A 14,645-nucleotide genomic window follows, 5' to 3' on the forward strand; every position below is an offset into this window, starting at 1 on the left:
GGCTTTGCGAATTAGATCCACTGATTGTTTTAATCTCATAATAATTTTTCATGACCATTTAATTTAAGCACTAGTCAGTGGATACATTTTAATATTTTAATTATCATCTCATGTCGTCCATCTCGTACCATTAGGGGCCGATGACCTTAGATGTTAGGCCCCTTTAAACAACAAGCATCATCATCATCATCATCTTCATTTCCCGTTTCCAGCTTCCCAGGTCAGGTTGTGAATCCAGGAACCCCATCGTTGCCTGTCTCTCCACCGCTCTTCTCCTTTTTTAAGTACATCTTCTGGTTTTCTTCCCCTCTTCTCTATGCACTCCCACACTGAATCTGTCCACCTCTTTCAGGGTCTTCCTTGTGGTCTCTTTCCTGTTAACTTCTCTGAAATTTTGAAAATTTGACAATTTTGCTGAAATTTTGTAAGAAATATCTGTTTAAAAGCGTATTGTAGGGTCTAGTACCCCAGCTACTTTAGCATCTGACAGGTACTGCACGAACCACCAAAATGTTGGCAGATATTTTAAGTGTGTTTGTCCAATCCAACAAAGAATGCGATTACTCTCAACCACTGCTTAGTTTTCGGGTGGTCAACATACACAGCGATTCCATTTCCTTTCAGCGTATGTGAACGCCACGTCTTTTAAGGCCCTTTACCTTACGGCCTTTTTTATTTCCCCATCAAGTGGTTATTGTTAAGAGTCATCAATATTTAGATTGCTGAACACAGACTTCTTGCCTTTAGTGTCCTGGAGATGAACATCGTTGCCATGCAGCAGTTGACAAAAGATGTAGATGCTGCATTTAGCCTTGACGAGACCCAGACTGTGAAGATATTTTGGAGAGATAGATGATCCCATCTGCATTATCATGAGGAGGTCCAACGACTTCTTTAACTGTTCCTCTTAGTATCTTATTTACATTGTCTAAGCTTTGTTAATAGCACACACTGCAAAGGAAATATACTAGGCCATCTATATCGATTCATAATAGAGAGCTTTTGATTAGGTTTCAACAAAGATGAACTGCATAATTTATTGATGTAGATGTTTATAGACTTTTCATAACTGAAGCCTCATGAACTAAATTTTATCGCAAAAATTTATGCTGAGGTATCTGATGCCAGTATTCCTTACAGAATATATAACGGAACAGCCAATGGTAGTTCCTTCAGAAGATGTGAGGCATCCATTTTTTTGGCAAATAAAACTGCTTTTTGCTGGATACATTTTGACCTATCAAAGCTAAACAGTTTACTGCTAGGTGAATAAGGCAGCTAATGCAGTTTTCATTGCTCCCAGTAAGCTATGGCATCAGCAAATGCAAGGCAACACGGGTTGCTTAGCCCTTCCCCTACAGAAAAAACCAAGTAATTTAGCAACCTCATGGTCAGAAAACTCTTTAATTATTCCATCAATAGCCATGTTGAACAGTATTGGTGAGATGGGGCTACCTTAAGAACGCCCCTGTTCAAGGTGATCTTCTTTGTTTTGTTTATGCTAACTTCAACTTGAACTTGAATGTGAATACTTCTTCTTCTTCTTCTTCTTCTTCTTCTTCTTCTTCTTCTTCTTTTATGACCACATAGGATCACTTTAGTCAGTCCGTCGTTCAGGTCTCTTTGAAGGGATTGTTCGGGCTTTGCGGTCCTCCCAGTACTTCTTCAGACGCTCCGATCTTCGTGCCCTTTCCTCAGTTGAAAATGTGCGTGTTGTTGGTTTGTTTTGTGTAAGGGTAAAGCGGAGGTTTGTATTCTTGAGTTTTGTATTCAATTTTATCTTATTTTTGGTGTCTTCTGTTGTAAGGCCTATTTCCTTCAGATCCTCTCTTACTTCTCTGATCCATTTATATCCTGTTGTGGTATTTTTTGAGACGAGATTGTGTTGTACTAGTTGTTTCAGAAGTCTCGAGTCCTGCATCCTCATGATATGTCCAAAGAATCCCAGTCTCCTCTTACGCATAGTATCTGTAATGGGTTCTAGCTCTTTGTACACGACTTTGTTAGGTATTAACCGCCACTGTCCATCTTTCTGATATTTTTTGTTGATACAGGTTCTTCCAATCCTCCTTTCAATTTTCTGAAGTCTGTCAGTCTTTGATTGTTTATTCAGGTAAAAGAGTGTTTCTGCTGCATATGTAGCTTCCGGTTTTATAACTGTGTTGTAGTGTTTTATTTTTGTATTTATTGATAGACATTTCTTTTTGTAGATATCCCATGTTAATTTTTGTGCTTTAGCTAATCTATTTGTTCTTACTTGGATTGAGATTTTTTCATTTAAGTTATGTGTTATTACTTCTCCAAGATATTTAAACTGAGTTACTATTTTGATTTTATTACCATTTATGGTGACTTCTTTTAGCTGTGTTGGTTTTTGGGGCATAATTTCTGTTTTTTCAAATGATATTTTGAGGCCAATTTTATTTGCAATGTTTTTAAGTTCTGATATCTGGGTTTTTGCTTCTTTTATGTCCACTGCTAGTAATGCTAAATCGTCAGCAAAACCCAGGCAATTTGTTTTGATTTTTCGGCCAATCTTTATTTTGGGGGGACATTTTCTAAACCATTCCCTCATTACCATTTCTAGAGCACAGTTAAATAATAGTGGTGAGAGCCCATCTCCCTGCCGTAGTCCAGTTTTAATTTCAAATGTCTCTGATGTTTCCCCCCTAAACTTCACTTTTGACTTGGTATTGGTGAGAGTCAATTTTATCATGTTTATTAATTTGGGGTGTAGTCCAAGGTGTCTTAAAATTTTAAACAGAGATTCTCTATGGATGCAATCATAAGCTTTCTTGAAATCTACAAATGTTATCACCATATCTCTGTTTCTTCTCCTGTTATAGTCCATTATCAACTTAAGACTCATGATCTGATCAGGACAGCTCCTCCAGGGTCTGAAACCTCCTTGATATTCTCCTAGTTCTTTCTCAAGTTGTAAACTTATCCTATTAAGGATGATTATTGAAAATATTTTGTATGTTATGTCTAGGAGAGAGATTCCCCTGTAGTTATTAGGGTCGGTTTTGTCCCCTTTTTTGTGCAGAGGATGAATGAGGGCTGCTGTCCAGTGTTCTGGTAGTTCTTCTTTAATCCAGATAGAGACAAGTTGTTGATGGAGGGCAACTTTTGCTGAGGTTCCTGCATATTTCCAGATTTCCGCAAAGGTCTGATCTTCTCCTGGCGCTTTGTAGTTTTTTAATTTATTCAGAGCTTGGTAGACTTCCTTTATTGTGGGGGGATTGATGTTTTCTGGTGATGTTTTTATCGGGGTGTTGGTGTCCAAATGAAGGAGTTCTGTAGGTTCCTCACAATTTAAAAGCTTGTTGAAATGTTTAGCCAGAATTTCTGCATTGTCTTTAATGTTATGGGCCAGCTTACCATCTTCATCCTTCATCAGTAGGGTCGGGGGTTCATATTTTTGGAGCTGCTTTCTGAAGGTTTTGTAGTAGTCCCTTGATTTAGTTTTACTGAAATGTTCTTCAGTTAACTGCAGGGAATGTGAATACTAATTAATAAGTTTATAAATCTTGATTTTCAGGTATATCCAAAGAAGTTAATGATCTAGTAATGTGCTCGTGACCTATGGAATCGAATGCTTCAAATATGTCCAAGAATGCAATGCAGCAGTTAATATTGCTTTACCTTTGCTGAAAAATAACTATTTATGAGGGACATGTTCATGTGTCCCTAGAGAAGAATTAAAAACTTTCTGATGCAAGTTAAAAAAAAAACTACTAAGCATTTTATTCCATTATTTGCTGAATAAATGAGAAAATTGTTATTGGTCTCCAATCCTTAAAATCATGAGGATCACCACCTTTAAAAATAAGAACGGCTCTTCTATTTAAAATCCTCCGGAACAACTCCAAAACAAATCACTGCGGTTCCTAACAGTGCGGTGAACATCCTTGCCTTCAAGTTCTTTAAAATTCTTACGGATATTCTACCTGTGCTGGATGCTATGTCTGCAGAGGTGCCAACTGTTACAGATTATCCATAATTACTACGGATTTCTCCTCACGATTACGGCATTACGGTCAAAGGGTAAATTATTGCGGAAAAGCGATATTATAAGATGTATATAGGAAAATATTTAATATTTATTTCTACCTATTCATTAAATATTTTCCTATATACATCTTATGATACTTTCAATACAGACGAAAAATGAATTTCATCACTTGTAAAGTGATATTATAATGAAAATATAGTTTCTACGGAAAAAAAATATGGAAAGAAGGAAAAATGAATCTTTTTGAGCATTAGTACTTAACCATCTTCATTTCAGTGCTTGTGAGTTGGCAATGATACTTTTCAATCGTCGCTTCCTTTTGCTACCTGTGAGCATCTTGAAATTCATTGTGAATGAAAGAACTCTACTCTGCTATTCTTCACTGTAAAATGTAATCTTGTAATATTGGAGTATTAAGTGTACCTGACAGTAACTCTCCCACAGAAAGAGTTTTCAGTGTTAATAGAAAAAAACAGAAGGACTTCAAGCCTACAATAATCACATCTACACTTATGTTCATAAGGTGAAAAATGTCCTCACAGGGAGAAGGATGCTACAAGAAAAATCCCACACAAAAGCAGCTGTTGCATGGGAAACAAGCTACAAAGAATGTTTTATGATGGAACTAACTGGTAATGTGCAAATTTATTGTGTAATAGGATATGTTTTAGAATAGATTGTTGTCAGGAAGGGCAAAGAGGGTGTCATTGCCCAGAAGGGATGAGTGTGCTTTGGATTTGACTCCAAAATTTTTTGGAGGGTAGGGGAGGGGGATTACAGAAAAACCAGTTCAAAGGTTGGCACCTCTGTGTCTGGACACATGCTAGAAAGGGCTTTGTTCGTATCTTCCTCATATATTATTAAAATTTTGGAATACTACAACCTGCCTGGGGTGAGGATTTTACAGACTTTTCCTCTTTTTTAACAGTGCACTAGCACATCAAAGGTTTTTGGCAACACGGGATGGGAAAGAGCTGAGATCGGGAAGGTGGCGGCCATGGAGTTAATGAATATAGTGGTGTTTAGTGCTTGTTGGTAGAAATTGGGAGTAGTAATAATTATTTAAGTTTTGTAACAAGTAATTCAGTTGGTCTTCAGTAAATTACGTTTTCTAGGTTAAGTAGGCTAGCTAGGTGCACCTTGTTTGGAATTTAGGTTTAGGCAATACTTTAGGTAACAATATTAACTTTAAAAATATTTGTAAATATCTGTAGGTTCGTTGGTTGTACTTACAAAGGCAGATTATCGTAAGGAATAGTACCGTAACTTCTGCAGCAACTTCTCCGGTATTTCGTATAGATATCCGTTCAAACTATCGCGAAGGATATAATTTACTACATTAAAAAACACGATACGCCTGCAAACTTCCATTTAAAAAGAAGTTAAAGAGATTACACGGTAATAGTTAACAGTCGTATTGTTATTGATTATTGTCGCTCCTCATATTCAAATATTGCATTGTTGGCTCCAGTCGTGAACAAAGGGTGTAGTGTAGTCAAGTAAATATAAATAAAAATCAGCTGACCTTGTATTCCATTCATTTGTACTTCTGAGTAGGTAGTTAGTATCCGGAATTTATATTTCGTTCCCTCGATCTTTCAGTATTTGTGAACGGTTAGCTAATAATAATAAAGTTCATATATCCCAGTAATTGCAGTTCAAGTCCCTGGAGTAGTAGTAGTAGTAGTTTTGATAGAAATATTTGAGAAATTATTGTAGACAACCTCGTATTTTTCAGTAGGCCTAATTAAGGACACTTTTTTTTTTCTCCGTCCCGTGGAGTAGGGAAAATAATACTAATCCACCAGCTGTAATAATCACATAACCACATTTCAGTAGAATTGTAGTGAAGATAAGGTATAATATATTAGATAGTATCTTGCCAGTTATATTCGTGTTTTTCTTCGTGTACGGCAAACCTTTTGATAATTAAGCATTTAACCAAACGCAGTGTAGTGTAGTGTAGATACATTGTAGTATAGATACAGTACATTTAGATAGTGCCGTATCTTGCCTGCTATATTCGTGTGTTATCTTTCGTGTATATCTATTAGACCGTAATACTAATAATAATTTGTCTAAGCATTTAGCTTCGTTGGTAATCTTTGAGTACAGTAGTTCTTGCAAATTTCATTTCTGTTGTGCTTAGTAGTGACATACGGTACGGTACCGGTATCGTAATTAGGATACGTCTGAAAGTAGTTTAAAAATTACTGTAGTGTACTGTACAGTAGTATACGAGTAATATCCTATTAGAATTGAGTGTGCTTATTTTATTATTGTAAAATATTTGTGTGGTACTGGTGTAGTAGAGCTATCCGTAGAAACTCTTAATAAAATATTGTTGAAATTAGGATAGGCTTAATTGCAGTTTGGAATTGTGTAGTTCTTGTGTATTACTTTCGATATTCAGTAATTAACAGCAGCTTTTATCCTGTTAGGGGTTGTAGGATAAAAAAAAAATAGAGCACGACTAAGTAGTACCGGTATTGTAGTGTAGTCGTATATTAATTACCTTATTGTTGTGTACTATCCCAGACAATATATCCCTCCGTTCATTTATTTATTTATTTATTTATTTATTTATTTATTTATTTATTTATTTATTTTGCAAATAAGTTATTTTATTTTTAATTTAAAATTTTCCCCCCGTAAAGAATGGCTAAGGAGCGCAAGTGTACTTATTGTGGGTGTGGTGAGGCATTGAGGGATATGAGGGAGGAGTTGGAAAGTTTGAGGGAGATAATTAGGATTCTCACAGAAGACAGGAAGGAAGATAGGACTCCCTCAAACAATGTACAGGTTACAGTAGGTGTACAAGAGGGAGGGGAAGGAAAGGGAGGAGTTGTAGAAGACAGGTGGTCTAATGTTCTAAGGGGAAGGAGATTGCAGGCCAAGGGCTCTATTCAGGATCAGAATGCAGGACAGGTGTCTGTGCGAAATCGGTACGAGTCACTCCAGGTAGAACAACAGAGGGAAGATGAGGGACAGGGAACTGTTGCTGAGATGCGTAGAAGTAGGAGGAAGGGAAAAGGTAGGAAAGGGAAATGTAGAGTAGAGGATAGGAAAAGACCGGTGGAACAGGGTCATGGGAAGGAGAAAAGGGAGGAGGAAGTAGCTTCTGCAGCTATCAGGAAAGATAGGGCTGACCAGGAGGGGAGGGGATCAAATGAGGTGGGTAGGGTTGAGGCTCTGGTCATGGGGGATTCCATCGTTAGACACGTGGGGAAAGTGTGTGGAGGAAAGGGAACCAGGGTAGAATGTTATCCAGGAATTAGATTGAGGCAGATGTTGAGGAAAGTAGAAGAGAGGGAGGAGGGGAAGGAGAAGGTGGTAGTGTTTCACGTTGGTACCAACAACGTAAGGCAAGCTGATATAAGTACCAACATAGTTGGAGATGTGTGGGATCTGGTAAATGCAGCACGGGTGAAGTTTAAGAAAGCGGAGATTGTTATTAGTGGAATACTGTGTAGGAGGGATACTGACTGGAGGGTGATTGGGGATTTAAATGAGACTATGGAGTGGGTATGTGGGAAACTGGGAGTGAAATTTCTAGATCCTAATGGGTGGGTAGGAGATAGGGATCTGCGCTCGGATGGCCTTCATTTAAACCGCAGTGGTACGTATAAGTTAGGAAATTTGTTTGGAAGGGTAATAGGGAGGTACATTCAGGGAAACGGGATGGCCTAGGGAGCGGTGATAAGGGAACAGGGAACTGGAAATCAAGTAGGGATGACATAAAATTGTTAGTGTTGAACTGTAGAAGTATTGTAAAGAAAGGAATAGAATTAAGTAATTTAATAGATATATATTTACCAGATATTGTAATAGGAGTTGAATCATGGCTGAGAAATGATATAATGGATGCAGAAATTTTCTCACGGCACTGGAGTGTGTATCGTAGAGATAGGATAGGAAAGGTGGGAGGGGGAGTTTTCATTCTGGTGAAAGAAGAATTTGTAAGCTACGAAAAAGTTACAGATGAGACACATGAAATTCTAGGTGTAAGGCTCATTTCTAAAGATAACAGGCAACTTGATATATTTGGAGTGTACAGATCGGGAAAGGGTAGCACTGATGCGGATTCGGAATTATTTGATAGGATAGTCAGCTATGTGGGAAATGACATGGAAAGAAATGTGATTGTAGCGGGAGATCTGAATTTGCCAGATGTCAATTGGGAAGGAAATGCGAACGACAGGAAGCATGACCAACAAATGGCAAATAAGTTAATATGGGAAGGACAGCTGATTCAGAAAGTGATGGAACCAACCAGAGGGAAAAATATTTTGGATGTGGTGCTGATAAAACCAGATGAGCTCTATAGGGAAACTGAAGTAATAGATGGTATTAGTGATCATGAAGCTGTTTTTGTGGTAGTTAAAAATAAATGTGATAGAAAAGAAGGTCTTAAAAGTAGGACTGTTAGGCAGTACCATATGGCTGATAAAGCAGGTATGAGGCAGTTTCTAAAAAGTAACTATGATCGGTGGAAAACGGTAAATAAGAATGTAAACAGACTCTGGGATGGGTTTAAAGAAATTGTTGAGGAATGCGGAAACAGGTTTGTACCTTTAAGGGTGGTAAGGAATGGTAAAGACCAACCTTATTATAATAGAGAAATAAAGAGACTAAGAAGGAGGTGCAGACTGGAAAGAAATAGAGTTAGAAATGGGTGTGGAAGTAAGGAGAAATTGAAGGAACTTACTAGAAAATTGAATCTAGCAAAGAAGGCAGCTAAGGATAACATGATGGCAAGCATAATTGGCAGTCATACAAATTTTAGTGAAAAATGGAAGGGTATGTATAGGTATTTTAAGGCAGAAACAGGTTCCAAGAAGGACATTCCAGGAATAATTAATGAACAAGGGGAGTGTGTATGTGAGGATCTTCAAAAGGCAGAAGTATTCAGTCAGCAGTATGTAAAGATTGTTGGTTACAAGGATAATGTCGAGATAGAGGAAGAGACTAAGGCCAAAGAAGTAATAAAATTTACATATGATAACAATGACATTTACAATAAGATACAAAAGTTGAAAACTAGAAAAGCGGCCGGAATTGATCAGATTTCTGGGGATATACTAAAGACAATGGGTTGGGATATAGTACCATATCTGAAGTACTTATTTGATTATTGTTTGACCGAAGGAGCTATACCAGATGAATGGAGAGTTGCTATAGTAGCTCCTGTGTATAACGGAAAGGGTGATAGACATAAAGCTGAAAATTACAGGCCAGTAAGTTTGACATGCATTGTATGTAAGCTTTGGGAAGGCATTCTTTCTGATTATATTAGACATGTTTGTGAAATTAATAACTGGTTCGATAGAAGGCAATTCGGTTTTAGGAAAGGTTATTCCACTGAAGCTCAACTTGTAGGATTCCAGCAAGATATAGCAGATATCTTGGATTCTGGAGGTCAAATGGACTGTATCGCGATTGACATGTCTAAAGCATTTGATAGGGTGGATCATGGGAGACTACTGGCAAAAATGAGTGCAATTGGACTAGACAAAAGAGTGACTGAATGGGTTGCTATATTTCTAGAAAATAGATCTCAGAGAGTTAGAGTGGGTGAAGCTTTGTCTGACCCTGTAATAGTTGAGAGGGGAGTTCCTCAGGGCAGTGTTATCGGACCTTTATGTTTTCTTATATATATAAATGATATGAGTAAAGGAGTGGAATCGGAGGTAAGGCTTTTTGCGGATGATGTTATTCTCTATAGAGTGATAAATAAGTTTCAAGATTGTGAGCAACTGCAACGTGACCTCGAAAATATTGTGAGATGGACAGTTGGCAATGGTATGTTGATAAACGGGGCTAAAAGTCAGGTTGTGAGTTTCACAAATAGGAAAAGTCCTCTCAGTTTTAATTACTGCGTTGATGGGGTGAAAGTTCCTTTTGGGGATCATTGTAAGTATCTAGGTGTTAATATAAGGAAAGATCTTCACTGGGGTAATCACATAAATGGGATTGTAAATAAAGGGTACCGATCTCTGCACATGGTTATGAGGGTGTTTAGGGGTTGTAGTAAGGATGTAAAGGAGAGTGCATATAAGTCTCTGGTAAGACCCCAACTAGAGTATGGTTCCAGTGTATGGGACCCTCACCAGGATTACCTGATTCAAGAACTGGAAAAAATCCAAAGAAAAGCAGCTCGATTTGTTCTGGGTGATTTCCGACAAAAGAGTAGCGTTACAAAAATGTTGCAATGTTTGGGTTGGGAAGAATTGAGAGAAAGAAGAAGAGCTGCTCGACTAAGTGGTATGTTCCGAGCTGTCAGCGGAGAGATGGCGTGGAATGACATTAGTAGACGAATAGGTTTGAATGGCGTCTATAAAAGTAGGAAAGATCACAATATGAAGATAAAGTTGGAATTCAAGAGGACAAATTGGGGCAAATATTCATTTATAGGAAGGGGAGTTAGGGATTGGAATAACTTACCAAGGGAGATGTTCAATAAATTTCCAATTTCTTTGAAATCATTTCGGATAAGGCTAGGAAAGCAACAGATAGGGAATCTGCCACCTGGGCGACTGCCCTAAATGCAGATCAGTATTGATTGATTGATTGAAGGTACAGCCTCAGCATTTGCCGGTATAAAAATGGGAAACCACAGAAAACCATCTTCAGGGATTATCAGTGTCATCTCACTAACAGGACCAAATATTTCATAAAAATATTAAACTTTGTTTGTTGGTGCCAGGCAGTTAAGGTACAATTCACTGTTCATAATATTTCTTACAACTATTTTCCTGTTTTTATTGGCCAAGGAATTGATGGATAGATACAGTGAAATCGGAGGTCAGCAAGAAGAATGTCAAGAGGGAGGACATAGGGGAGCAGAAACTATACTTTGACAGGAAGAAGTGGTAAGCGCTTTTACACCACACCCAGGAAAATGGAGCTGGAAAATGATGATGATGATGATGATGATGATGATGATTTCTTTTACCTTGTCTCTTTCTTGCTCTTTAACCTTTGTGCCAGGTTAGAGCTCTGTGAGTGGGTGAAGTGTTGATTACCAACCCTTCTCTTAAACATGTCAAAATATTTCGCTGCTGGATGCTGTAGCCCCGGTATTGTGTTCATCGATGTACAGAAAAAAGGAACTAATTTCTGAACAAATACTGTCAATCTGGTCAGTTGTTTCATCTGTTATTACATTCGCATTGTAATTTCCCATTGTTTCATTACATCACCAGAGTTAGTGGAGGGAAGAGGAGTAGTAGGTTTGACTATAGTATATGTAGGACCTGACTCTGCATTGTTTGTATCAAACCATAATGAAGGGGGAGGGTGTGTGTGTGTGTTTTTTATTAAAAAGAAATAATGTTTGAACATGTTTGCTTTGCTCATGCAAACGGTATGGTCTACCAGTAATGCTTAACTCTCTTGGTGCCAGGCGGTAGTGCGAGCATCTGTCCTTTAAATTGCCAGAGCCGATCTGGTCGGCCGTTAACAATCCAGTCAGAAGTTGCCAGAGCCGATTACATTGGCCGGCTTAAAATTCTGTGATATACGTAATTTTGAGGCAACCTACAGTGACGTGCATACTTTTGTTACAACCTGTAGTAAAGGGGCTATAGGTTATTGTGTTAACTGGCCTTGCTTTGGCAATTCCAAGAGGGTGTTATACCTTTCACAAGAGTCGTTTCCTGTGTTTACAAATACCGCTAACCGGTCAGTAAGAGATTGCTCCTTGCAGTGAGTGGATTTGTGACAGGAAATGTTGTTCACGTGATAATTTTTCAGCAGGTGTTGATGACAATAAATTAATGCAGTATTTAGAACAGTGCGAAGTTAACGCTGATGATTTATCGTATAGCGATAGGGAATTTAGTTCAGAGAGTAGCGACGAAATTATACCGGACACGTCCGCGGAATCACTGCAGCTAAAGAAGAGACGTTTAATTGTGTCTAACACCACTAAAGCTACTCTGAATATGGTGGTAGAAGAAACTAGTGATAACGAATATGATGATGATGATGATGATGATGTCTCTGAGGAACATTTTGTGGAAATTTGTCCCAATGAACCCGATAACATTCCTCAACCTCCTGTCTCCTTGAAGGACCTAAACATGCCCTACCGTCTGATTCTCCGCCCATATCACACTTCAATTTACTTTTCACTTGCTCTCTCCTAAACCTTATAGTCACATATCTATCATTATCTAAATGCCGGTCACCGCGGGCCAAGTGTAGCGTGCCTGCCTCTCACCCGGAGGTCATGGGTTCGATTCCCGTTCAGGTCAAGAATTTTCGCCTAATCCTGAGGGTTGGTTCGAGGTTCACTCAATCTAAGTGACCCTAAATGATTGCAATTGAGGAGATATCTGAGGGTGAGAGGGCGACTCCGGTCTGGAAAACCAAGAATAATTACTGAGAGGATCCGTCTCACTGACCATGATTCACCTCGTAAACTGCAGGTACCGAACTGAGCAGCGGTCGCTTAGTAGGTCAAAGAAAATCACGGCTTTAGTGCCATACATTTCTTAATTTCGTAAATTCTGTTGTGTTGTAAACTTATTTTTCTAATATATACTACAACCAAAAACGAGAAACTATTTTTTTGTGAAAACAAAAACTATAATATCAACTACTATTTTTTACTTATTTAATAATTCAGAATTATTTTAATACTCTGTTGTCCGCACGTAGAAAATTTGTTGTCAGTATTTGCCAAACATCGATACATACACGCGAATTTTATCGGTGAGTAAAATTGTCTTGTTTTTATTAGTGACATATGTTTGAATTTTTATTTTTTACGTTTTTATTTTTCTCGTTCAAATTAGTTATTCTATACAATTGTATTTAGAAATACATTATACATAATTACGTATATTCTTTTGTATCGTAAATTATTTTTTCAAAGTAGATATTGAGAGAGAAATTGCGAAAATATTTTTCTCTTCCTAAAAATAAACGTTATCGACAACTATAAATCAACAATAAAACGTTTTTGACACTTTATATCACTCCAAATCAGTTTCTTATTCTACGTAGTCGATATGTAGAAAATTTCATGCCGGAATTTGCTATACACCGGTAGATATACGCGAATTTTTAAATACATGTATTTCCACTGAAAACGGCCTGGCACTTTACAGTAGTAGAGTGGAGGCGGAGCTCTGGCCTCTTCCAGCTGATGGGGAGCAGCCGACCAGATCAGCTCTTGGCTCGAAGAGGGTTAAGGAAAAAATAACAAATCTAATTTTTCAATACATTATGTTTTCCTGAATATGTTTCAGATTCTCTGTTCTAGAGGCTCCATTTCCTCTATAACTATTTACAGATTGCCTTAAAGAAAGTAGAGATTTGAGTTGGGATGAAGACGTTGGCAAAGGAAATGGAGTCCAAACTCCTTGAGCTTATCTTACAGAATATAACAAAATCTTACTGGTAACTCCATTGTTGATTTTTTAGTAGTACTGCTCAATATTTTAGCCACTTGCTCTTAGTACATGCAGCTAAAGTAATGATTTTCTCATAATGGACCTAAGTAGTACTGTACACAAGTGGGGTGATTACCAGTTAGCATTCTGGGATTTCTCTCTCAAGTGTCAGAACACCTTTTCTTGATTATAGAATAAATGATTCCTCTCACAAATTTGTCTCTCTGCTGTTAATAATAATAAATTGCAGTTGCACCTGCAAAAAACCACCATGTGATAGTATTGTAGGAGAAATACTGACCCACAGTATATATATCATCAAGAGTGAGAATTTTTTGACAATATTCACACAGTATTGAACCTTAAGTGATATAATCTTACCAACCAAAGTTCTAAGCTGAACTTTATCACATAGCGGTTTTTGCAGGCACAACAACGATATGTACCAAAATTCTCTTTTAAAATTAACCCCTATTGAACAATTCTTTATATTTTTATTTCAGCAGGTTGTGTGTGGAAGTCTGATGACTTTCATTAATCTTCAGTATCAGTTCTGTGTGGCTTGCTGTGAATTTTTTGGAGCAATGGCCTCTTCCAACTGCTGTCAGACTGGTGAACTCACTCCTTCTCGTCATGATCCAGACTGCAGTGTGGGAGTTCTCCAGCAATGTTTTGCACGTCTCTACTCTCCAGTTCCTCCTCCTACTACTCCAGGGTCTCACCGTCCTGTTCGTAGCCCTCTTCACTTCCCCCTGTGTTCCTTGCAAGGTCCGCAGCGCCGCTGGTCGGAAGCTGCAGCTGCTGAAATGGGAGGGGAGTCAAATGATAGCACCATGCGTCGTTGGTCCATGCCTTGGGAGAGCTCGAGATTGGCTGAGAGTCATACTGCTTGGCATGGCCGACTTAATCCCACTTCCAAGTTAGCTGTTCCTTCTACCAGTTCTCAAGATAGAAGCCGTTCCACTACACCTGGTAAGAAATCATTTACAAGTTTTAAGAGTTCATAGTTATTCATTATATTTTGTAGTGTTTATTAAATTCTGGACTGTTGCTAACCTTCAGATCCTGCTGGATGGCAAGATAAATATATGTGTAAACATATGTAGAATTGTTATGAAGCAACTGCCAGTGCCAGAAGTTAATAATTATTATTGTTGTTACGGGATTTCCGTGATTCACAAAGGTGTAAGAAGGTGCTGGTGTGAATGGATGGACAGAGAAAAGATCAG

General features: G+C 38.1%; 1 protein-coding gene across 2 annotated transcripts in view; it reads left to right on the forward strand.

The window, feature by feature from the left end:
* Nucleotides 1-14,645, forward strand: part of LOC136873684 (uncharacterized) — a 104,072-nt gene that overhangs the window by 56,785 nt on the left and 32,642 nt on the right. For both annotated transcript variants that reach the window (XM_067146799.2, XM_067146800.2), the window contains one exon: nucleotides 13,920-14,388. In XM_067146799.2, coding sequence (XP_067002900.1) covers nucleotides 13,920-14,388 — 469 coding nt within the window. The remainder of the gene's footprint in view (nucleotides 1-13,919; nucleotides 14,389-14,645) is intronic.

Source organism: Anabrus simplex, chromosome 5, assembly GCF_040414725.1.
Source record: "Anabrus simplex isolate iqAnaSimp1 chromosome 5, ASM4041472v1, whole genome shotgun sequence".
Classification (NCBI taxonomy): Eukaryota; Metazoa; Arthropoda; class Insecta; order Orthoptera; family Tettigoniidae; genus Anabrus; species Anabrus simplex.